Source organism: Gossypium hirsutum, chromosome A01, assembly GCF_007990345.1.
Source record: "Gossypium hirsutum isolate 1008001.06 chromosome A01, Gossypium_hirsutum_v2.1, whole genome shotgun sequence".
In the NCBI taxonomy this organism is placed as follows: domain Eukaryota; kingdom Viridiplantae; phylum Streptophyta; class Magnoliopsida; order Malvales; family Malvaceae; genus Gossypium; species Gossypium hirsutum.
Window position 1 is genome coordinate 1,872,236 of NC_053424.1, and position 25,178 is coordinate 1,897,413.

Consider the following 25,178-nt stretch of genomic DNA (forward strand, 5'->3'; position numbering starts at 1 on the left):
TTATCAATAAATAATTCTATATATATATATAAATTATTGAAGGTTACATTACAGGCAGTTGATGAAGGCTCTCTTTATTAAAAATGACCTTATGGTAAACTAAAATTGGTCACAATTCTGCATTAAAGAGACCAAAATATTACATAGAACCCCATTATCTTAAAAGAACCTTACAAAAGGAATTGCAGGTAAAAATGCTTACATTTATCAGTGCTTAAACCAAAGACCACGAGTTCGTATCGATCCAGTTAAAAGCTATGGGGCTGAGAAAAGCATCGGGGATGCCGAAGGAACTGATTAAAGCAAGTGCATGAGGTCGAAGTTCATTGCACAGTTTTGTTATTTCTCTCCTTACATTGGCCCCATTGTCCACTGATAGGTACCCGTATCGTAGAAACGAAACATCTTCGATACAAATCGAGGCATATAATGATCTCAATGTACCTAGGACATTCTGCATTAAGAAAAAAAATGAAAACTAGAAGCATGTTTTTAAGGTTTCAATTGAGGAACATGTAAAGTTTACTGGATTTAAGTCAACCTTTCGGTTTATCTTTTTTTTCGGGCCATATTCATCCTACTATATCCTGAAACTATACAGTTAGGGACAGCTTTAGAAAACTATACATGTTAGGTTTGAATTGTTTCGGATTTAAGGTTAACGACACTGGGCTACTGGTTTAGTGGCAAAATGACTTTAGAAGGGTTTAAGTCCAATGTAGGTGGCCCAAACATACACCCAGATAAACTAAGAAAATATAATATAATGCAATACAAGTAAGCACTTAAAAAACCAGACTTTTGCTAAAAAAGTAACATGGAGGTTCCTATATTAAGAGTGAGATTGTATTTTACCCTCTCTACTAAAAAAATTGTGCAAATTAATCTCTGTATATTAGATCAAAGAGCAAGTAGGTCATTTTGTTAAAACTTTCATCTAGTTCTATTGTTAAAAATTGATCCATGTACATCAACACAAGGTACACATGGTGTGCCACGTGTCACTTTCCGGTTATTCCGTCGACCATACCAGTTTTTAACAATACAAATGGACAAAACTTTAAACAAAAAGAACTAATTTGCTTTTTGATTTAACGTACAAAGACTAATTTGTTTATATTTTTAATAGACGAGACAAAATACAATCTGACTTCTAGTATAAGTTCCTCCATCGTACTTTTACTAAACTTTGGCTGCATTATTAATCCATGATACACCAAAATATTTCGACAAGAAGAAACTCCAAAGCATACACCAAGATTTCTGCATTGGAACTCGTTTTTAAGCACCAAAAACAAATGCAGAGGAACTTGTAAATAGCTCCCATCTGGTACACAGGTGACACAGGTTAAAACCCTGTGAAAAGGAACTTCTAAATAGCTTTAAAAACTTCAAAGCAACCCATATATGATCTATCTTAAACCAGTCCATAAAGAGAGTAAGGGCTTCAAATGCCTTAAGAAATCATCTAAAATTGCATCCTTTGGCAATAAACCAACTCAGACCAGACCCAAAGTGAGCTAGAAAAGCATTAAAAGAAACCTTGAAAAATATCCAAACCTCCAAAACCACTAGGCTTTACTAAAACAGATCACTATAATGCTGCAAAAATCAAAGCTTCCTCAACAATTAGACATTCACTACATGATCTAAAAACGAAACCAAGTTCAGACACCAATGTCACCGTATTCTCTTTGGAACCATGGTACACAGCTTTGTGAAGATAAAAGTAACATATGTATTAAGAGTAGATTGTATTTTGCCCTCTCTACTAAAAAATAAGTAAATTAGTCCTTGTACATTAGATCAAATTTCAAATCAGTCTATTAAAATTTTCATCTATTTGTACCCTTAAAAACTGGCGCAGCTGATGGAATAATCAGAAAATAGCACGTGGAGTACCACATATATCTCATACTAAGGTACAAAAACCAATTTTTAACAGTAAGAATGGATGAAATTTTTAATAAAATGATCAGTTTGCTCTTTGATCTAACATATAGAAACTAATTTGCTCATTTTTGAGTAAAGAGAGCAAAATGTAATTTGACTCCTAGTACAAGGGCCTCCATGGTACTTTTAGCGATTTGTGAACTGGGATTCTTGCAACTAATTTAAACAGATCATGATGGCAAATCACCATGCCATGAAAGTACAGAACTAAAAGACCTGTTGCCATATTCCAACACAAATCACCAAAAGTGTTGAGGAATTTTTGATACCTTGGAAACTCCATTCTAAAAAAAACTGAATCATGCACCCTAGAACACCAAAAGAAATCCTGAACATAAAACAACCCAGACTCACAAGCATAGTCCTCAAAATCAGCAGCTCACTACATCATTGAAAAAACTAAGAGAAGGCAGCAATATAAAATCCATAACCACTCACAATTAAACCCTGTTGCAATCATACCCAAAAATGTAAACCACTAGAACAAGCGCATAAAACATACAAAAACTCTGACCAAGCCTTATGGAAGCACCAGAACCAAAAGCAAAATTTCAAATAACAAACACCAACATTAAAGGCTTCAAAGATCCCAAGTCAAGATAAAAAAATTCATAAGCAACAGAAGAACCAAATCAAGATAAAAAAAACCTCAACCCAACAAATTCCTTCCAGATCACCTTTGAAATTAGAAACCAAAAATGAAACGAAAAAACGTCATTATGAAAAAGGAACCCCTGATATCTAATTAAAGTCACCAAAATTCAATTTCGTAACAAGCTCTTCACCATAAAACAGGAGAACAAGGGACAAAACAGAAAAGCAATAGAGATTAAACCGTCAAACCTGCAAAATGAATCCTACAAAGCTTGATAATCATGTTGCCTCTACACTCAAGCCACACCTCCATTAACATCAGTTCACCAAATAACTATAAATTTATATTCAACCTCTCTGCTTTGATTTGTGCCAAGTTAGGCAGTTAGGGACAGCTTTAGAGAACTTTATAGTGTCAGGTTTGAGTTGTTTCGTGCTTGAGTTAAACGACAAGAAGCTATTGGTCTAAAGGAAAACTTACGTCCGAAGGGTTCAAGTCCAAGGTTGGCATTGAAGTCCAAAAAGAGGGATTAAACCAGGTCTTGCATCAATTAACTTTTCAAGTCAATTCAGGCTGGGGAGTCAAGATGTTCATTCAGATCAGATCCAACAACCTTTTCAATACTAAAGATAACAATCAGGTTCTAGCATGCTTGAGTTTAGTCGTTTCAAGCTCAAGCTATTGGCTTTTCAATTTTGTAAGTCCAGGTTCGGCTTTGAAATGGCTGGCCAAGTCATTCAGATTATAAATTATGCTGAATACCAAATCTAAGTTACTGTCAGATGCTTGTATGAGAAACATTTAATAACATTCACCTTCAATGAACCAGCAGGTAGAGTTGATTCTGCTTCAACAAACTTTTGAAATATTGCTTGTTCCGAGAAAGCCCTGCCTAAATCTTTTGCTAGCTCATAACACTAGTGTACAAAAGTGATGTGACAATTAGATTAAAAGGTCAAGAAAATGATAGCAATTTAGATAAAAGAAGTGCTTCCTCACTGTATTAAAGGCCTGCTCTGTATTTTCTCCCTTGGCTTTACATTTCAAGACATCCGCAACAAAACGATTCAAAAGATCTCTCTCCCTTAAGCACAAGGCATCCATCTGACATAGCAGTGTTTAGAGGCATTGAGGATTTTAATATGGTACATTAAGAAACAGAACAACTGATGATACTCTTATATTACCTGGAATTGACTGCATCGGAGGGTAGTGCTAGTAAGCTGTGATGGAATGACAGGGCAGGGTTTATTCATGTGTTCTAAGCCCAGACCTTTGAAAACCTTGTTTCTTTTCTGAGCTGCCATGTATTCAGCAAAAAGAGCCTTGCTGACCTGTTTTAAACATAGTTGTAATAAATAGAGTGTATTACTGTTCTAATACTTCTATATATGCCACTAAAGTAAGCAATAGACCAGTAAGCTTGATCCTAGTGGATAGTTGTAATAAATATAGTGAATTATTGTGGAAGATGATTAAGATTGACCTACATAAATTATAGGTCAACCATCTTGATTTTTGTTTAACTAAATTCAATGAAAACCTGAAAGACACACACATGACTCATTTCTCAGTTTTGCATCTGGATGCTTTCCTTTCACTTTTGAGGACATGTTTTCGGGCAATTAATTTTAATTGTAAGCTGTAACTAGTCGACCGTGTCAAAAAAAAAAAAAGAGTCAGGAAACAGTAAATAAAATTACCAGCTGCATCAGAAGAAAATTATCACCCTCAAAAGTGGATTGCACATCATATTCACCTTTCAGATGACCAACACGATTCTCGGTCCTTAACCCTTGTCCGCCGCAAGCTTCACGACATTCCTGAACCGTTCAACGATTGAATCTCTGTAATGACACTTACAGTTAAAATATTCAACTTAATTCAGGATTCTTTGTTGCTCACCTGAAGTATTTGCATGTTATTCCAAGTAAAAGTAGCTTTGAATGAACTTGAAACTATATGAATGCCCTTGTTTGACTGAGGTGTCCTCTTCGCATACAGCACTTTCAAGTAGTTTGCTGCAAAACTCATAGCATAACTGCAGCATAAAAAAGCTAATAAATGAAGGAGCAATGATCAAAACTAGCTGGCCCAACTAAATTATTACTCGTTCCAATACACGACTTAGCCACATAAACATGTCACAAGCCACAACTTTGAATAAATTAGCAACCAAGTAAAGGCTAAGATCTTATAATTGAGTTAGTTGACATTCCAAACACAAGGATTTTCAATCCAAGATATATTCTTGTGATGTTTATTTGTTTAATATGCCAAAAAGAAGTTGTTCAAGCACAAACAAAGTCAGCACCTATAGCATCATAAGATAAATACATAGATATACTTACGTCTTTGCAACAAGAGGGAAGAGTCGGCGTTGATGACTTGGGTAATCGAGCAATAAGACCTCAGGCTCGTTTGGTTTGAGAGAAAAAGCCCGCCTTGTTAGTGCATACCTAATGGTAATTGCTAAAGCAACCTAAAAGTGAGAGCAATGACATGATATCAATGAACTTTCCGCTTGGTATTAGTGGAATGCCACCCCACATCCCAACATACAAAAATATGCAATGCTCGTTTGCCAATAAAAAGTAATAAGAAGCTTAAAACTGATAAAAGATACTGAAGATACCTTTGATTGGTAAACCGCACCAATAGCAATATTAACACGACCTACTGTCATAGGGGCCATGAATGCAGCAAATCTCTGAATTAAAGCAACAGACAGTAAGAGCCACCAAAATATTATTACCAGCAAAACAAGCACCCTGTTGTTGTACAGCACACAACTTTAGAAGCAGATATCAATCATCTCAAATAGGAATATACCTGATCTGGGTTTTTTATCGAACTTAGATATTTTCCATCAGGGGAAACATCAGCAACCGAATTTAACAAGTTCTCTCTGGGCACTCGTACATTGTCAAACCTGAAATCATGAATGTAAACCTTTTGGACTAGAACTAAAAATATTGAAGTCGGGGTGAAAAGTACATTTCGAATTACCAGATTCGACCATTATCAACACCATTTAAACCAATTTTGTGACCACAGTCAGCAATACGAATGTTTGGACATATGTTACCATCAACATCCCTGATTTGGACTATAAATGCATGAACCCCTTGATTGATTCCATTGATATGTAGCTGTGAAAACACAACTGTATGCGTCGCATGCTAAAAGAGGCAAAGCAACAGCAAAGAAGCAGAAGTATAGCATTTCAGCATATATGCAAAACTGGTTCATAAAAATACAAAACAATCCAGGGAAAAATGGCCTTGATCCTAAGACAAGCGTACCTTGGCTGCCCCACCAATCCAAAACTTCTGAGCTGATTCACAAGGCGTATTAATGACAAACTCCCCTGTATTTGAATCATATGTTGTTACTGTTTCAAGACTGCGAATCTGAAAACAGTAATGCCAGAATAGATCAGGAAAAAGAAAGTAGATGACTAAATAGAAAATCATAGAAAAAGACTCTGATCCAGTTAGCAAATCACATACATTACTTCCATGCCCCAACTCTGTCATTGCAAAGCAACCCTTGATCGAATAATTCTCGGTGTCCCTCAGCCACTTGTCATGATGGTGTTTTGTACCGCAAAATTGGATGGCACCTCCCCTGCATATATAAGGCAATCAAATGAAGCCATTAACTCTACTTAATTACATTTGTTTACATGTAGTTCTTAGGATGATAGCAGACTCGATATGTCGAAATACACATAAACTACTTTAAAACCCGAATTTGAATCTAAATTAAATGACATTACTTGTAATAGTGAAGCAATTTTGAATAATAGATTCTAATATTCGAATCCCCTTATCTAAAATGAATCCTGTTAAGAAATGGCTTAAAATTGGTAGTGGATTGTTGTTGTTGGTAGTGGGTTGTTGGTGGTAGTGGATTAGTGGATGGTTGTTGGTGTCCATTTTCAACCACAAATCTTTGCCAAAGTTTTGGACAATTATGTCCTTGAACTCTCTTATAAATAGAGAGGTTCATTAGCCATATTAATCATCCCAAACCAAGAGAGAGCAAAGCTTGTTCTTTGAAAGCTAGGATTTTAGCTTTCGGGTTTTCTATAGGGGTTGAGAGTTGTGAGGTTCTCGGGTTGTGTCTTGAGTGTAAAACACTTGTAATCTTCATCTTGTTATAGTGAAATTTCTTTTCGCCTCTGCCCGTGGACGTAGGCATTAAAGCCGAACCACGTAAATCCTTGTGTTCACTTTATTTTTCGTTCCGGTCAATTTACTTGTAGTCATATCGGAGTTCTCGAATCGACCCTTTCCGCAACAAATTGGTATCAGAGCGTAGTTGAAGGAGTGATAATATTTTCTGAATTGCCCTGTGACTGCAGCTTTGTCTGATCTTTCACATCAGGAAGAAAATATTATCATTCATTCAAAGGTTCCAAATTATGGCTACAAGTGTTTCATCGACTAAGTATGATGTCGAGAAATTTACCGGGAAAAATAGTTTCAGTTTATGGCGCATCAAGATGCGGGCAGTGCTGGTTCAACAAGGATTGCTAAAAGCATTGTCTGGTAAAGATAAATTACCAAGCACGCTTTCGGAAGAGCAAAAGGATGACATGCTAGAAAGAGCACATAGTGCTATTCTGCTATGTCTAGGAGATGAAGTGCTACGAGAAGTAGCGGATGAGAAAACCGCGTCCGGTTTGTGGCTCCGGTTAGAGAGCAAGTACATGACGAAGTCATTGACGAACCGGCTCTACCTCAAGCAAAGACTCTATGCCCTGAAGATGGAGGAAGGTACACCTGTTTCCCAGCACCTGGATAAATTCAATTCCATTATCATGGATTTGAATAATATCGATAACAAAATCGATGATGAGGACCAAGCAATAATTGTTTTGTGTTCTTTGCCTCCCTCGTATGAGAATTTTGTTGATACAATGATGTACGGTCGTGATGACCTGACTCTAGAGGAGGTGAAAAATGCCTTAAGTTCCAGTGAGTTGAGGAAGAAAATCACTGGTAAGGTGGTCGAAAACAATGAAGGCGAAGGCTTGGTTGCTCGAGGAAGATCCAAGGCAAAGGGTGGAAGTTCAAGTAAAAGCCATCCTAGATCGCAGTCCAAGAAGAGAATACAGTGCTACTACTGTAAGAAGTACGGGCACATGAAGGTAGATTGTCCGAAAAGGAAGGAGAAATCAGAATCACAGGAGCAACAAAATGATCGTGCGAATGTAGCTGATGCAGATTCTTCAAGTGATGCCGAGATCGTTCTTGCAGTATCCGACTCTTACGCTGGTGGGAGATGGATTCTTGATACGGGAGCTACATTTCATATAAGTACTTCGAAAGATGCATTCTCAACATACGAGAAGCATTCTGGTTCAGTACTAATGGGAAATGACCACGCATGTCAAGTCATGGGGATTGGCACAGTTCGTATAAAGATGTTTGACGGTATTGTTAGAACTCTAACTGATGTTCGGCACATTCCAGAAATGAAGAAAAATTTGATCTCTTTGAGTACGTTGGACAAGAAAGGCTTTCGGTACTCTGCTGAAGGTGGAGTTCTCAAGGTATTCTCGGGTGCTTTGACTGTGATACGTGGTAATTTGGAGCGGGGCCTTTACTTCCTCGATGGTTCCTCGGTTACAGGTGTTGCGGGAGTGTCATCATCAGATGATCTAGATTCTGACACCACGAAGTTATGGCATATGCGGCTCGGGCATATGAGCGAGAGAGGCTTATCGGTGCTAAGCAAACGAGGATTATTGTCTGGGCAGTGTACAGGAAAGTTGAATTTCTGTGAGCACTGCGTCTTCGGTAAGCAGACTCGGGTAAAGTTCAGCACTGGGATTCACAAGACAAAAGGCACAGTGGATTACTTCCATTCTGACCTTTGGGGGCCTTCTCCGACAATTTCTAAAGGTGGTTACAGATATCTGCTTACCTTTATCGATGATTACTCGAGAAAGGTTTGGGTGTATTTTCTGAAGAGCAAGTATGAGGTTCTCATCAACTTCAAGCAATTTAAAGCTTTGATCGAAAATCAAACAGGAAAGAAGATCAAGCGATTCCGGACGGATAATGGCTTGGAGTTTTGCTCAGGTGAATTCAATGAGTTCTGCAAAAATGAAGGAATAGTGAGACACCGCACTGTTCGTCGAACACCACAACAAAATGGAGTTGCAGAACGCATGAATAGAACTCTCTTGGAGCGAGCTCGTTGCATGCGATCAAATGCTGGGCTCGGTGAAGAATTTTGGGCTGAAGCTGTTAATACTGCTTGTTATTTGGTTAACAGATCTCCGTCAACAGCTATTGAGCTGAAGACTCCTGAGGAAGTATGGTCTGGTTCTCCTGCTGATTACTCTGGTTTAAGAGTGTTTGGCTGCCCTGCGTATGCTCATGTAAATGAGGGAAAACTCAAACCGAGGGCGAAGAAATGCATATTTCTTGGATACGGCCAAGGGGTGAAAGGATACAGGTTGTGGTGTCCTGATCCGGTTTCGTCCAAGTTCATCATCAGCAGAGATGTGACTTTTGATGAGTCATCCATGCTTCGATCCACCACAAATTCCCGGGAAAAGGAGGTGTCAGATAGAATGGGAGATCACGGTGTTGAGAAGCAGGTGGAGTGTCAGGTGGACGCTCCAATTCCTACGGAAGGTACTTCAGTCCAGGATGATCAAGTTGAGGTGCAAGATTCCGATGAAGATGAGTCACCTCAAGAAAAACCATATAGCATTGCCACTGGAAGAACGAAGAGACAAATCAAACCAAATCCGCGTTACGCTAATCTGGTGTCTTTCGCGCTCAGTGTGGCGGAGTCCATTGGTATAGAACCTTCCAGTTATAATGAGGCTGTCACGTGTGATGAGTCGGCACAGTGGGCAATTGCTATGAGTGAGGAGATAGAATCTCTTCACAAGAACCATACTTGGGAGTTGGTTAAGCCGCCAAGTAACCAGAAGATAGTTGGTTGCAAATGGGTCTTCAAGAAAAAGGAAGGCATCCTAGGGGTTGAAGCAACTAGATTCAAGGCACGATTGGTTGCTAAAGGCTTCACTCAGAAAGAGGGGATTGACTACAATGAAGTTTTCTCCCCAGTCGTAAAGCATTCTTCCATTCGTGTATTACTTGCCATGGTGGCCAAGTCTGATCTAGAACTTGAGCAGCTTGACGTAAAAACGGCGTTCTTGCATGGTGAGCTCGAGGAAACAATCTACATGCGTCAACCAGAGGGTTTTACAGTTCCTCGTAAAGAAGACCATGTCTGTCTATTAAAGAAGTCTTTATATGGATTGAAACAATCCCCAAGGCAGTGGTACAAGCGGTTTGATAGCTTCATGATTCAGCATGGTTACACAAGATGTGACTATGATGCTTGTGTCTATCATCGGAAGCTCTCAGATGGTTCGCACATTTATTTGTTGCTGTATGTTGATGACATGTTAATTGCTTCCAAAAACATGTCGGAAATCAACAAGTTAAAGTCGCAGTTGAGTGGTGAGTTCGAGATGAAGGATCTGGGTGCTGCCAAGAAAATTTTGGGCATGGATATTCACAGAGATCGCAAGGCAGGCAAGCTTCGTGTGTCGCAGAAGAACTACATTGAAAAGGTTCTTCAACGCTTCGGCATGGATAAAGCGAAAACTGTGAGTACTCCGTTGGCACCACATTTCAAACTCTCTGCAGAGTTGTCACCACAATCTGATGAAGAAAAGCAGCAAATGTCTCACATTCCATACTCGAGTGCAGTTGGAAGCGTGATGTATGCAATGGTTTGCACTCGTCCAGACATTTCACATGCAGTTAGTGTGGTCAGCAGATACATGAGTTGTCCTGGCAAGGAACACTGGCAGGCCGTGAAATGGATTCTCAGGTACTTGAGAGGTTCTGCAGATTTATGCTTGGTATATGATCAGAGTGACTGCACTAGCAGTGTCACGGGCTATGTGGACTCTGATTATGCTGGAGATCTGGACAAAAGAAGATCTCTGACGGGTTATGTTTTCACTTATTCTGGAGGAGCCATTAGTTGGAAAGCTGTGTTACAGTCTACCGTAGCCTTATCTACGACTGAGGCGGAATATATGGCGTTAGCAGAAGCAGTGAAAGAAGCATTGTGGATGAAAGGTCTAGTAAGCAGTTTGGGTTTACAACAGGATTTCACTGTTGTATTTTGCGATAGCCAGAGTGCCATACATCTGACTAAAAATCAGATGTTTCATGAACGGACCAAACACATTGATGTCAGATATCATTTTGTTCGGGAACATGTTACGCAAGGTGACATTGTTATCAGCAAGGTTGCTACCGAGAAGAATCCTGCAGATATGTTAACTAAGGTGATCCCTGCATATAAGTTCAAGCATTGCTTGGACTTGATAGGTATTCGGGATTGATTAGCGCCAGAGAGGCGTTTGGAAGAGGTGATCCAGTTCGAGGAATTCACTATGATGTTCAGCTTGGTAAATTTCAAGCCAAGGTGGAGATTTGTTAAGAAATGGCTTAAAATTGGTAGTGGATTGTTGTTGTTGGTAGTGGGTTGTTGGTGGTAGTGGATTAGTGGATGGTTGTTGGTGTCCATTTTCAACCACAAATCTTTGCCAAAGTTTTGGACAATTATGTCCTTGAACTCTCTTATAAATAGAGAGGTTCATTAGCCATATTAATCATCCCAAACCAAGAGAGAGCAAAGCTTGTTCTTTGAAAGCTAGGATTTTAGCTTTCGGGTTTTCTATAGGGGTTGAGAGTTGTGAGGTTCTCGGGTTGTGTCTTGAGTGTAAAACACTTGTAATCTTCATCTTGTTATAGTGAAATTTCTTTTCGCCTCTGCCCGTGGACGTAGGCATTAAAGCCGAACCACGTAAATCCTTGTGTTCACTTTATTTTTCGTTCCGGTCAATTTACTTGTAGTCATATCGGAGTTCTCGAATCGACCCTTTCCGCAACAAATCCAAACATTGAATATGCAAGAGTTAATACATATGCTTCCCCTCCGAATATGCTGCGAATAATAATTAAAATATCCGAATTAGCATCCACACTATCCATCCTCATCACTATGCCTACCTCAATTTCCATCGAAACCCATACAAGAATCATCAAAATATATTAGATTCTACAGTTTGAAGAAAGTAAATAAAACAATAACATAAAGTTGCAGTACTTTTAAATTAATTTTTTTAAAAACGCACCACATGGGGAAGTGAACTCCAAGCTTAGTGAAGAGGGAATGATCATAAATACTGAAAATCTCAAAACCAGAGAATTTCCTCATCTCAATCTCTTCCCCTTTCTCCGTTAACCATCCTTTAAAAACTCCTCTCTCTTGCAAATACTTGATTCGTTTCAACGTCATCTCCCGCTGTTGCTCCATCGACTGGTTATAGTCCGGGGAAACGAACACCTTCCCTCCCTTTACCTTCGGGTTGAACAGCTCACTTTGCTTCATCAACCCGAACAACCAATCCCGTTCCTCCAAGTTGTGGCTGTCTATCAGCTTCCTCATTTCTTTAACGTCGAACGCATAGTTCTCGGAAAGTTCAGGCGGTGAGTAGCTTAAACAAGCATTCGAAGAAAGGGTTTGGGACGGCAATGGTGTGGAGGATTGGAGGAGATGATTGGTGAGAATTTGGGTTCGTTGGAAAGCTCGTTCCATTGTGGAATCTTTTTTCTCTTTTCTATTGGAATTTGCAGAGAAAATTGAAGAAGAAGAAAATTTGATTTGATTTGTACTATGTTTTCAAATTACGCGCCACATATACGTATTTATAGAAATTTTAGTTTGAAAAATTTGCAAAAATAGTCACTTATCTATGTTTAAATTACACTTTGGTCACTAATCTTTAATTTGTTACAAAATGGCCACTAACATTATTGCCTTGTAATATTTTGGTCAGTGAGCCGTTAACCGTCCTTAACGATATAGCAACAAGATGATGTGACAGTTATATCATTATTTCATAAAAAAAAATTAGATCAAATTATAAAAATATATACAAAATTATAAAAATATTTATAAATAAATTAATACTCTTTTTTTAACATGAAAATTATTTAATAAAATAATAATTTTATAAATAAAATAATAATCTTATAAATATAACAGTTTAAGGGGAAAAACTTTGAAAGAAAATTTAAGCATATTCAGTTGGATCAATACTACAACCTAAGGGTAGGTACAATTGGAGATATACAAGTAAGGATGAAGTCTTAAAGACCTGGTAGGTGGAAGGCCATGTTGGCAACTCCGTGTCTGATTCTTAGTTGAACGGCACAACGACGGAGGATATGGAAATCTAGTAAGGATTATTGATGCCAGTAATTATAGTTGAAGGTGATGCCTAACACTCATAAATTCTAAGAGGACTAATGATCAAGGCCAGACATATAATAAATTAATTATCATTTAGAAAACAAAACTAAAAAAACAAAAAAGAGAAAATTTTGAATCTGCTTTATGTTTTGTTTTTGAGCTTTTTTTTTCAAAAAAATGTATTTTATTTATAAAATAATATTTAATAAAAAATTTAATATTAGAAAGAAAAAAAAAAAGAAAAATGAGTATTTATTTATAATTTATTTTTATACTTTTGTTTGTATTTTTTTGTAAAATAAATTTTTATTTATTTTTATTTTTTTAAGAATTAAAACTAAAATGATACAATTTATAAAATTAATAATTAATTTGTAGATTTTTTTAAAATTAGAATGAAATTAATAGAATTTATAAAGGACAATTAAGATACAAGGACTTTGAGACGACAAATATGGTAATTGGATTCTTTGGAAAGGTCGATGGACTGAAATTTAGGTTTTGTTTTTTCTCTTTGTTTCTTTTATTGGCATTTGCAGAGATAATAATTAAATTGAAGAAGAAGAAGAAGAAGATTTGATTTCAACAAAAAAAATTTGGGTAAATTTCAGAAATAGTCATTGGTTTAAATCATGTTTTGATTATCAAATTCTAATTTGTTATAAAATAGTAATTAACATTATCGATTTATAACATTATAATTATCGAGTCATTAATTGTGGGTGATGACAAGATGACATAACACGTTAAATCATCATTTTCAAATAAAAAATTTAGGCTAAATTCCACATCTTGTCCATGTACTTTTTTTTTTTTGAGCAAGTTAATTGTTTTCTTCTTTTCTTTTTTTACTTTCTTTAGTTTCTTCTTTATTTTTTTTATATTTGAGAAGTAAAAGAGATAAACTTAGTTTGTGGATTAATAATCTTGTACTTTAAGCCATACATAAATTACAGGAAAATGAAAGTAAAAAGAAAAAATTGAAAGTAAAAAGAATTAAATATATAAAAAATACAGGGACTTAAAACAGATTTAAACCTTTTTTTTATTTTTATGCCCATAGACTATAACGAACGTTCTTTTCCATCGGTTTATAATAATCTTTATATAAACGTTGTCGCTTATGATAAGAGTTGACTTTTTGTTAATTTTATAAGAGTTGACTTTAAATTCCGACATTTACAAAAGGTTAAATTCTACTATATGTTCTTGTCCTTTTCATAAATTTATATTTTAGTCCCTACAGTTTTATTTTTAGAAAATTAATATCTCTATTTTTCATATTTCAAAATTCATATCCAATTGTTAACATAGTTAAATGTTTTCTATTAAATTTGTTAATTTGATATTTTGTTATAAAAAATACTCACTCGGTATCCATGTAACTTAAAAAAACGACATTGTAATGAATCTGAATTTAACAAAATAATTTTAATAGCATTAACAATTGTACTTGAATCTGAATTTTGAAATCTGAAAAATAAAATAACTAAATTTCAAATTTGTGAAAATTGTATATACTTATCACATATTTTAACATTTACAAAATTGCAATTAATATTATATAATTGGTGGCGACAACAATTAAGATACGAGGACTTATTGGTTAAAAAAAATAATAGCAGCTTTTAGGTTTTGTATGAATCTCCATTATTCAACTTAAAATAATTAACTTGATGTTTTCAATTCTAGGGGTAATTCAAAAATTTTGTTTTTTTTTTCGAGTTAATCTAATCAATCTATTTAATTCTTTTAAATTAACTCAGATAAGTAGTTTAATTTTTTAAATTCTAGTTGAGTCGAATTTTACAACTTGAATAATAAATTCATGTAAATATCCCTTAAATCCCTAACAGTTTTGAAAATGTACAAATTAGTCCCTCTAAAAAATACCAAAAAAATCAAAATATTTTTTTCCAAAAGTTTATAAATTTATATGAATTCCAAAATTAAGTTTTATTTAAATATATATATATTAAAATTTCAAATAAATTTAAAATAATAAAATAAAATTTATTAACTTAACTAAATCAAAATTTTTTCACTTGATTTGATCTAACTATCATCCAAAAAATCAAAGGAAAAAAAAAAACAAAGCCAACCGTCATAATCCACAGTCAACCATTTACAGTATCAATGTATTTTATTTTAATATATGTTATAAAAAAATCATTATAATGTAGCAATTTTTTAAACTTTATTTTATAAAAAAAAATTAGGTAATGATAATATATCATATAGAAAGGGGGATATACATAGGGGTGCCGGCTTGAGCTATGGGCTCATAAATTTTATCAATCTTTTTGTTTTCCTTTTTTTTTTAATTATCTGTGTTTCCATTTTAATCAATTTTTTTTTTGTTTTTTGTTTTTGTTTTTTTCTTTTAATTATTTTCCTTTTTTTAATTATTTGTGTTTCCATTTTAATCATTTTTTTTGTTTTTTTTCTTTTAATTATTTTTGTTTCCATTTTGATCCAACCTTTTTGTTTTTATGCTTTTTTTTTTGAGATTTCTTTGTGTTTCCATTTTTAAAACAATGTATATTTAATTATTTATGTTCTAACTAGAATTTTTTAAATATTTTAAATTGCCTATAAGGTATCATTTATGTTTATCTAACGATAATTTTGAGGTTTATACAGGGGCGAAGCCAGAACATTTTTTTAGGGGGGGCCAGATGAAATTTTAATTTTTTATAGTTTATATTTTTATAATTTTTAAAGGATTAAATTGAATTTTTATAATTTTAGGGGGGGGGCCAAAGTGTAATTTTACCTTTACTAATTTAAAATTTTTAAAAAATTTCAAGGGCCTAAAATAAAATTTTCCATTTTAAGGGTGGTCGAGGCCCATGCCAGCCCCCCATTGGCTACGCCCCTGGGTTTATGATTACTTCTATCATGGGTTGGATTTGAGTTGGGTCTAATCAAAATTTTAGTTCAATCTTAGTCCGAAAAATACGCTTAAAATTTTGTCAAAACTCAACTCAGGTAAAAATGCTAAAACTTGGGCTTGGTCCGGCCATATTAAAATTTTTATGTTAGTTATATATAATTTTTTTAAAAATACAATACATCAAACATACTAAAAAATCAAAATAAATGTTTCCTAACAAATTAAAAATAAATTTTAAAAAAAATTTATACTTAAATAACACTAAGATAGGTGCAACTTAACAAGTAAATGTCTCTAAAGTAGTAACAAAATTAACAATAAAACAAGAGTTATATAATATCTAAACAATAACAACATAATAGTGAAATTGTAGCAAAATAGTGAGAAAACAACAACAAAACAGTAAAAAAAAAAAGAGCAAAAAAGCAACAGTTAACAAATCCTTTTTTGTGCAAATTTGAATCAAGTTGGGTTCAAACTAAAAAAATCTTACCCGAGGCTCGACATATTTTCTAAATAGTCTTATTTTTAGCCCAAACCTATTTTTCGGGTCTCTAATTTTACCCAAACACTCTCACTTTATGGGAGAGCCTTAAGGTCAGATGACCCGACCCATTGACAGATCTAATTACCTCTCTTAATAATTATCTCAAAAGAATATCATATGTTTTATCATTACACTCGATACCTGTTGATTGTAGAATATCTAATTTAATTTATTTTATTTTTCAATGAATCTAGTATAACTATATTAATATTAAATAAATTCATAAAATAAAATAATTTAAAAACTCTATTATATATCATTTCTAATCTAATATTCTTAATAGTCATTTTCTATTTTCACATTATCACGATTACAGTATTTGAAAACACACACCCCACCATTATTGTTAATCCCATTGCTACAATATTAAATCTCACTATTATAGTAACTAATCTCATTTCATTGCCACTATTATTTTCAATCTCGTCGGAGGCAAACACATTATCCATCCAAATGAAGTCTTAGACCAAATGGAATCACGTGACCTAAAAAATATCTGGTATGTATCTAGTAAAAAAATACGCAAGTACTTAATTGGGACAAGAAAAAAAAGAGCTCAAGTATCAAATTGAATATTAAAACTAAACTTAAGTACTTAATTGCGCAAAAAAAAACTCAAGTATCAATTAGAAAAACAAAAATACTAATTTGAACATTAAAACTAAATTCAAGTATTAAATTGAACATTAAAACCAAATTTAGGTACCGAATATTATAGACATTAATTTTTTCCCTCATGTATGGAAAATGAAACTTAAAGTCATTTTGTTACGGTACTTAATAAATTTGATTATCATACCAATACATGGTAGGTCGAGTGGTAAAGAGCTCAATGCATCCTCTTAAATAATGTATTGGATTCGAGTCTTATGAGTAGATAAAACATCACTAAAAAAATTTACCTTTGGGGATTTGACCCGACACAACTCTAAATTTGATTAAATCTAAATATAATTATCGAATACAATATACTTTCAAACCAAAAAATCATTATTTTTTTGCAACAATAAAATCAGCTGTAAAATTAACTCCACATTTCAATTTAGTATTGAAAAATAAATTTTAAAAACTTATTTGTCAGTCACTTTTAAAGTTGTCAAAGATTATTATTATTATTTTTGAAAGATGCCAATTTTCCTAATAACAAAATTGAGAGGGACTAGAGACGTCTTTTCACCTATACCTTTTTATAGCAATTGCTGATAATTTCTCACAAAAGTAAGGTGTTGTTATTAATTTCTAAATTTAAGTTATATTGGTATATGGGTTAAACTTAAATATAGTATATAATTAGAATATTTGGTAAATGTATTTTTAATATTTTTAAAAGTAAAATATGTAAAGAATAATATTAAAAACTAAAAAATTGGAAAAAGAAAATCTATATTAAGGGTCTATTTGATAAAACTGAAAATTAAGTATTAAATTTTTAGAACTGAAATTTACAAGCACTGAATTTGTATTATAAAACCGTTTAATGCATTAGTAAAAGTACTAAGTTAAGTACTGAATATAATTTTTTTGTTATAATAGTAAATATTGGATTTTTAAAAATTTATTTTTTCATAATTTTAATTTTATTAATATGATATTATTTATTTTATTTTAAATAGTTTTGAATAAAAGCTAAAAATAATAATTTGATTATTTTAATTTTTAATAAAATGATTTAATAATTTATTCAAATAAAATTTTGAAAAATAAAATCAACTTAATATTTTTAAATTTAAGCTATAAGTAGCTACCGACTTACTTATTCATATTTAATATTTTTTCTTGAAAATTTTAAATCAAGTAAAAAGTTAATATCATGATCAAATACAATTAAAAAAATGAAAATTTTTAATTTTTTATCAAATACATACTAAGTTATAAGTATCTCCTTATCATTTTCAACGCTTTTTTATTTACATTTTTATTATAAATTACCGAACATAATTAAAAATTTAAATCACGAAAAATATCAATTTTCAGTTGACTTAATTTTTAGATAAACTATACCTAAGATGACTAAACTATTAGTAGATTAAAGTTTTGGTCACTTAACTTTAAAAGGTTACAAAATGATCATTGAACTTTTCGAAAGTTTTCATCTAAGTTATTGAGCCGTTAAAATTACTACTGTATGGCCTTCTATGTTCACATCGCTTGCACTTATTGAAAGCTTTCCTTCCCCCTCTTTTTTACAATTCATTTTTTATGAAATAACTTTAAATGTCATGAATCTGTGCATCAAAATCTAAACAGCTTTCTTCATTGATCTCTGACACTTCAACTTAGATTTAAGGTATATTCTTCTACTCATCGATGGGTAATAATCCATCGTACAGATCATCAAATTATTACTTGGACGCTCGCTAGCTAAACATTTAAAAGAAAACACTTAACAACCCAGTGAATTACATAAAAACTTTCAAATAGTCTAGTGACTTAAATGAAAACTTTTGAATAGTTCAATGACCATTTTAAATTTTTTTTAAGTTGAGTGACTAAAACATAAACTTACTAATAGTTTAGTGACCTTAGGTGTAGTTTACCCTTAATTTTCTTTTCAATAAAATCAGCCCTATGTAAAGCCCTTTTTGTTTTGCAACCCAATCCCTATGGCCTTCTCAGCTTGCTGGCCCAGTAGCTTAACCACTTCCCCTCTCTTAGAACCTCTTAAGTTGCTAAAAACTTGCCGTTGCCATTACAGTTTTATCAACAACTGTTATAATAAACCAGAGCTCACTTCACCATTCTTGAACAAATTTCTCTAAAGAAACACAATACTGGTACAGCTTGGGTTTCGTAAGAACAGCATGGGTGTTTTTCACTTGCACCAGCATTTTTCTGAAAACGATCATGGCAAATGGTAAATTCGTTTTTGATTCTTCTTCTTCTTCTTCTTCTTCTTCTTCTTCTTCTTCTTTCAGGCTAATTAAGTATTTGATGCATTAATGAACTTGTGAAACCTCAAATGTTGCTTTCCCCCTGAATTAGTTTGTTTGTCCCACATCGATTGGATTTTGTTTTGTTGTTTATAGCAGTTAGAGTATTTGATGCTTAAAATGAATTGTATTTTGTGTAAAACTTAAATTGTGGTTTCCATTGAATTGTTTCATGGAATTGGAATGTGATTCGAAACTGTTGATACAAGAAGCAAGTAGGGTCGAGATTAAGTTATATATTTTTATGAGACTGAAAATACAACTTCACATCTTAAATCAGAATTTTAACATTTGGGGGGTCAAACTATAATTTTACCATATATAAGCTTAAGATTTTGTAAGTTCTGGGGACTAAAGCTAAAATTTTCCATTTTGGGGTCGGGACTCCTGCCTGTCCCCTCCCTTCGCCCCTGGGAAGAAATTATGGTGGTTCGTGATGGTTCATTAGGAGGGTGGAGAACCGTAGAGAGATTAGGGTGATCGGAATATGGGTATCCAAAGAGGATTGGAGAATAAAGGGGGTTCGAGGGAGTTGGGGGCTGAGAGTTGAGTCTTCGAGGAGAGAAAGTGTCTTGGCCTTTTATCTTGATGCCCGTGAGCTTTTAAGGGGTTGTCCCTGATCATTTCAAAGGTTCCATGTGTTGCCACGTATTGGTTTCGGATTCTTAGAATCTTGCTGACCTACTGATGCATTTTTGTTGTAGGTATGAACTGTCATGAGAACGGATACGTGTGACGTGTGAATGGCAGTTACTCTCCTGTTGGTACAGGACTGCGAAATCTTGGGTCTGCAAGACCATAGGCTGGCAAGTGTCTTCAGCTTGCGGGGTAATGGTCACAAGGACCCAAGGTGGATTGCAAGGTAAGGGTATAACAGAAGCCTCTGCAACTTGCTGAATAGTTAGCAATGTCACTTTTGCTCGTAATACACACACACACACGCACAACAATGTTATAATTCAGTGACTCTTCAAATGATATACATTATCTAGCTGAAAAATGAATATGCTTTAGTTTCAAGTTGTGTTTGGGTAAGAATCGAGTATGACCCTGTACAAGTTCCGGATAAATAGACTACATTCAAAATCATGTTGTTTATCATGCTCTTTTTATTTACACTAAACAAAATGATTCAGAAATACGAGGATTGTTCAGGGAGAACTTTCATTTGCTTAAGCACTAGAGCTACTTTCTTCCGAATTGCATCCTCGTGAAGCAGTTGGATGAGGATTCCCTCGGACCTTTGGAATGATGGTCCGCTAATTCGCGAGTGGTTTACGATCTTGTGGAATAAGTCCAATGCTATTGTTTTGGCAGATAAGGTTCCCTTCTCTAAGACCTGCAGAATTGCCTCGACACCTTGACTCTCCACGATGGCAGCGGTTGCATGTGACAAGGTACTGTGATCTTCTAGCAATGTTTCGAGTGCCTTTAAGGAAGCCTCCGCAACACCCGAGTTTGTGTCACTTAACGTTTGCAGTAGGGGCTTTACGGCATCGGCCTTGACAAGGCAGAATGTATGTCTCTGCGAACATGCAATGCCATGGACAGGGCATGAAATTTTGTTTTCTGCTGAAGCCGAGCAGCACCAAGACATATTGGGGAAGAGATTTATTGTGTTAAACAGTGACCTCGAGTCCTCATGTCTTACTCTGATGCTTGCTTCGGAGACCAACGAGCTGGTGGACCTGGATAGGTGTTCGAGAGCAGTGGCTGTTCGCTGCTTGGCCAATGAGTTGCCTGTAGAAAGTACTCGAACTAAAGCTGGATATAATTCAAGCTTTCCCACTTGCTTCTGAAGTTCAGGCTTTGAGGATCCCGTGAAGCGTAATAGTGCTGCTAGAGCATTTTCAAGTAGAGACTTGTCCTGATTATTATGTGCTCCGATCCCACCGAATTCTCCATCCGAACTGCAAATCACTTCATGAATGGCTTTCAATGTTTCTGTCTTACAGAGTATTTCATCAACATCTATATCATCTTTCGGAAGTTGGCTAATAATCCCTGCAGCAATGGACCTCTCTTCAAAATCTGGTGAGCAAATGAGGATCGATGCTAAGTTGTTGATGGCAGTTTCTTTTCCCGGAGATGGTGGGAGTGGAACCCTGTCGCCTTCTGACACACAATATATTAGCTTCATCGTCCATCTTCGAACTAAAGGTTGGTCGCTATCGAGGCAAGAGAAAAGGTGAGTGACAGCATCCACATTATCCCGAATAAGATTTTGAGCCGTCTTTGACTTATTGCTAAGCTCAATCAGCAGGTGTAAGAACTGAACCTTGAATTGAGGCTCAGATTTTTCTACGAGCTGCAAAAAGAGACCGACACTGTGCTCGGATTGCAGCTCCTGCAGCCCCTGATATATCTGAAATTGCGGTTGCTTACAAGCTTGTACCAGCAGAGCTAGAATCTCGGCAGCTTCTTGTTTAAGGATAGGATCTGACCTGAATGAGATGATGTTAAGCACAAGCGGTATTGTCGCTGGGTCCGATAGGAACCGCTTTACCATCTTTGGATATTGTATGAGCTTCTTGACACATTTGATGCAAGCAGATTTACATGCCGGGGCGTTAGTGGCTAGCATGTGAACTAGATTGTGAACAAATTGTTTGTCTTTCAAGTCATTTATGCTGTTTTCTTTGAGTTGCATCTCTATCAATGCTGACGCCAACAATGCTCGAGTCTCTTGGTGTCCGACCGCTGCAAGAGTAGGGCTTTCAAATGAAAAAGTTCGTTTGATAAATATACCACACTATAACTTTTGTCGGTGAAAGTACTATGGAGGTCTCTGTACTGGAAGTCAAATTACATTTTGCCCTCTCCACTAAAAAAAGGTCCAATTAGTCCTTGTAGTTAGAGCAAAGAGTAAATTTGTCCTTGTACATGGCATGCTACATGCACCTCATGCTAATGTACAGGGACCAGTTTTTAATAGTACAAATGAATGAAATTTTTAAAAGAAAAGACTAATTTGCTCATTCATCTAATGCAAAGGGACTACTTTGCCTATTTTTTTTAGTAGAGAGCGCAAAATACAATCTAACTCCTACTAATAGGGCCTCCATCGAATTTTTCCCAACTTTTGTCTACCTTAGATTCATTGTTTTCACCATGGTTGAATCGAGCAACAAACGACTGAAAGAATCCGGATTCGGCCATCTTCACAACAAAGTGTGTGTTGGATGAAAGATTCTGCAATACGTCTTGAGCTTTCAAGGCGATTTCGGGGTTGGGATAACTGACCAAATAAACTAGGAGGGGAATACAATCTTTGGTATTCCCTATTTTCTCTACAAGAGCTTCAGTTTTAGACAGTTCCAACAAGATGGCTATAGCATTCAGTTCCGTTTCACCGTTATAGATCCGCTTCACAATTCGGCGAACAGCTCCTGCTTCAATGATTTCTCGCTGCAATTCCAAAAAAAGAACTATTCAGACATTTCATGGATAACACAACATGTCGAAGTAAAAACATAATCATTCCCTACCTTGCGGTCATCACAATATTTAGCTAAGCAATAAAGGCATTTCACTGCTGCCTTGGTGTTGAGTGTGGTGTCTTTTAATGGCTCGACGAACTTCGGGAGAAGCCCCTCCTCTGCAGCTCTCACTGCATAATGAGAGATTTCCACCAGAACCTGCATATCGTCCAAGGCTTGGTTTTTCCTAATATGGTCATCGGAATTGATTCCGGAAACTGCTGCTTGGAATCTCCAGTCCATATCATTTTTCTTCCACTCTTCAATTGAGCTTCTGAGGTTAACATTTGGAGTTAACTCCAAACTTTGAAGCTCTTCTTTGCAAGTTGGGCAATTTTTTTTCCACTCTCGAAGTACTCCTGAATTGCGTTCCTTTCGAAGCTATGGCCACAAAAAACCGCAACTGGATCGACCATCATCTCCTTGCACAAGGGGCATATGAAGGAACCAATAGGGTATTGCTTATGACATGTTGAGGCCTCCTCATTTCGTGGACCCGGAACAATTTCGGTACTATACAACAACTGCATCAACTGCGAAAGCTGAAGTGCCTCGGCTTGTTTCTTTTGAACTTCCATCTCTTCTTTTTCCTGTTTCAAAAGTGCCAATTCTGTTTGTACCAACGACACATTCGCATCGGCACCAACAGCTTCCGCGATCTTCTCCAGAAGCTTTACAGCATTCTCTCTGTTTCTACTACTTTGGGACACTGAATTCTCTATCTCCAAAGCAATCGTTTCAGTCGCAGCCGCCACACTGAACTCCATTGAGTTCAGTTTCTCGATTACCTCATCGTTCATACTCTTCAAGTTCAGTGCCATATCGAGATTACTCAACTGAAATGGCGAAATAGTAGTAGCAATATCTTTGGCCAAACCCGACATCTCTGTGAGCACCGAATGTGAGTGAAGCCAGAACCGAAGGCGACTTCCAGCCTTATAATTCTTAATGATCTTACGAGCTCTCCGTAGTTTATCATTCAACTTCTCCAACGCCACTTTCGTAGACTCCGTACCCATCGCAGCCTCAATTGTTCGAACATTCAACGCCTTCAAAAGCACATCCAGCTCCGTTATACTCCTCGAAAACTCTCGAAAACTACCCTTCTCGATCATGACATCTCTTGTTTCTTTAGCCAGCTCTACCGCTTGAAGTGCTACCCTGTTCCAAAGCTCTTGTAATATCGCTACACCAACATCTTCAATCCCGATATTGAAGTCCATAGTAGACATTCAAAACAAGCTCGTAAGAAATCAAATTCTTGTCTCTAAGCTTGGCATATGTAGCAGACCCCGTAAATTTCGAACCCGAAAATGGAGAAAAGGGTCGTTTTACTTCAGTTGTGACACTGAATCCAACTAAAGAAGAAAAAGAAAAGAAAAGGTGCTAACCAGAGCTTGTTGTCAATACCCCTTGAAGCTGTTTGGTTGCCGAGAAAGTTTGAAAAAGAAAAAAAGAGACAGTGGAATTTAAGACCATTGACAATTTCGATTAACATTAATAGAAGATGGTGATTGGAGCTTTATATATACAAATGCCGTAATGGAAGATACTAGGAAAATGTCAGAGACAGCAAAAGTCATCAAAGTCCCTTTTTTTACTGTGTTTTAGCGTATACATTGGGGCCGTGGGTTCAACGTTGAAAATTTTCCTTGCACTCGTGGAGCATGAACATTGAACAGGGCTAACCGGCCGGCCTGCCAGTTGACGACGGATATTTTATCTGGATCATAAGTTTAATTTTTTTTTTTTAAATTCAATTTGATCATTGTTGAGTAGTTTGAGTTATGAATTTGACTTTTTTTTCTTTCTTGAAAGAAGTTATTGAATTTGAGTAGCTCGAGTTATTCGGAAAAGCTTAATTAGAGTATGTTAATATCCAGTTTTCAGTAAAATCATATGTTATTTGAACCAAATTGATCCGGTCTATTGGTTCGGATATAAGGTTTGAATAGGTCTGTGAACAAATTACTCAGAACAGATAAAAAACAAAAATAGAACCAAAAAAAAACTTGCAGTTGAATCAATTTTATAAATTTTTAATTATTTATTTACTATTAGATCGGAGGTCAAACTGATTGAATCGGAAATATGTGGTTTGATTGGTTTGGCCACTAACCTAATTATATTAAAGCATTGAGAAAACTTTCAATTCCAATTAAAAATTTTGAAAAATCGACTTAATCTACCGACCTCATATTTTAATAGATTAATTAACCTAACCAAATTAACTTTCATTGGTTGTATTAAGTCGGATAAATTTAATTGAGTTGGGTTCAGGTTTCGGTTAATATTTTATATATTAAAATTTATTTAAGAAAGAAAAAAAAGGTTAAAGGCTGGAATTGAGACAAAATCTTTTAGATATTGATCACTACTAAAAAAAAGTCAAATAAAGATTTTTTACGCATTTTATTTTGATTTTAAAACAAAATTAGATAAATATTGACACATTTAAAATAAAGAA

The 25,178-nt window shown here is 35.2% G+C and overlaps 1 protein-coding gene, 1 long non-coding RNA gene and 1 pseudogene across 3 annotated transcripts; 1 reads left to right on the forward strand and 2 right to left on the reverse strand.

The window, feature by feature from the left end:
- On the reverse strand, positions 1–12,273 carry LOC107938470 (acyl-coenzyme A oxidase 3, peroxisomal). The gene is made up of 13 exons (XM_016871639.2): positions 11,739–12,273; positions 6,061–6,178; positions 5,854–5,961; positions 5,558–5,730; positions 5,381–5,480; positions 5,184–5,258; positions 4,900–5,030; positions 4,454–4,589; positions 4,252–4,371; positions 3,736–3,882; positions 3,548–3,652; positions 3,364–3,465; positions 1–454 (listed from the first exon to the last, which is right to left on the reverse strand). The coding sequence occupies exons 1-13, from the start codon at positions 12,200–12,202 to the stop codon at positions 215–217; spliced, it is 2,019 nt and encodes a 672-aa protein (XP_016727128.2). The 5' UTR covers positions 12,203–12,273; the 3' UTR covers positions 1–214.
- A 6,613-nt stretch (positions 12,274–18,886) lies between these two features.
- Positions 18,887–21,875, forward strand: LOC107938453 (uncharacterized). 2 transcript variants are annotated; one of them, XR_001694917.2, is made up of 3 exons: positions 18,935–19,156; positions 19,937–20,094; positions 20,369–21,875. It is a non-coding gene; the product is annotated as an uncharacterized lncRNA (long non-coding RNA). The 2 variants fall into 2 exon arrangements; XR_005930384.1 differs by having other exon boundaries at positions 18,887–19,156; positions 19,937–21,875.
- On the reverse strand, positions 20,292–24,587 carry LOC107938452 (U-box domain-containing protein 44-like; annotated as a pseudogene).
- Positions 24,588–25,178: the final 591 nt, after the last annotated feature.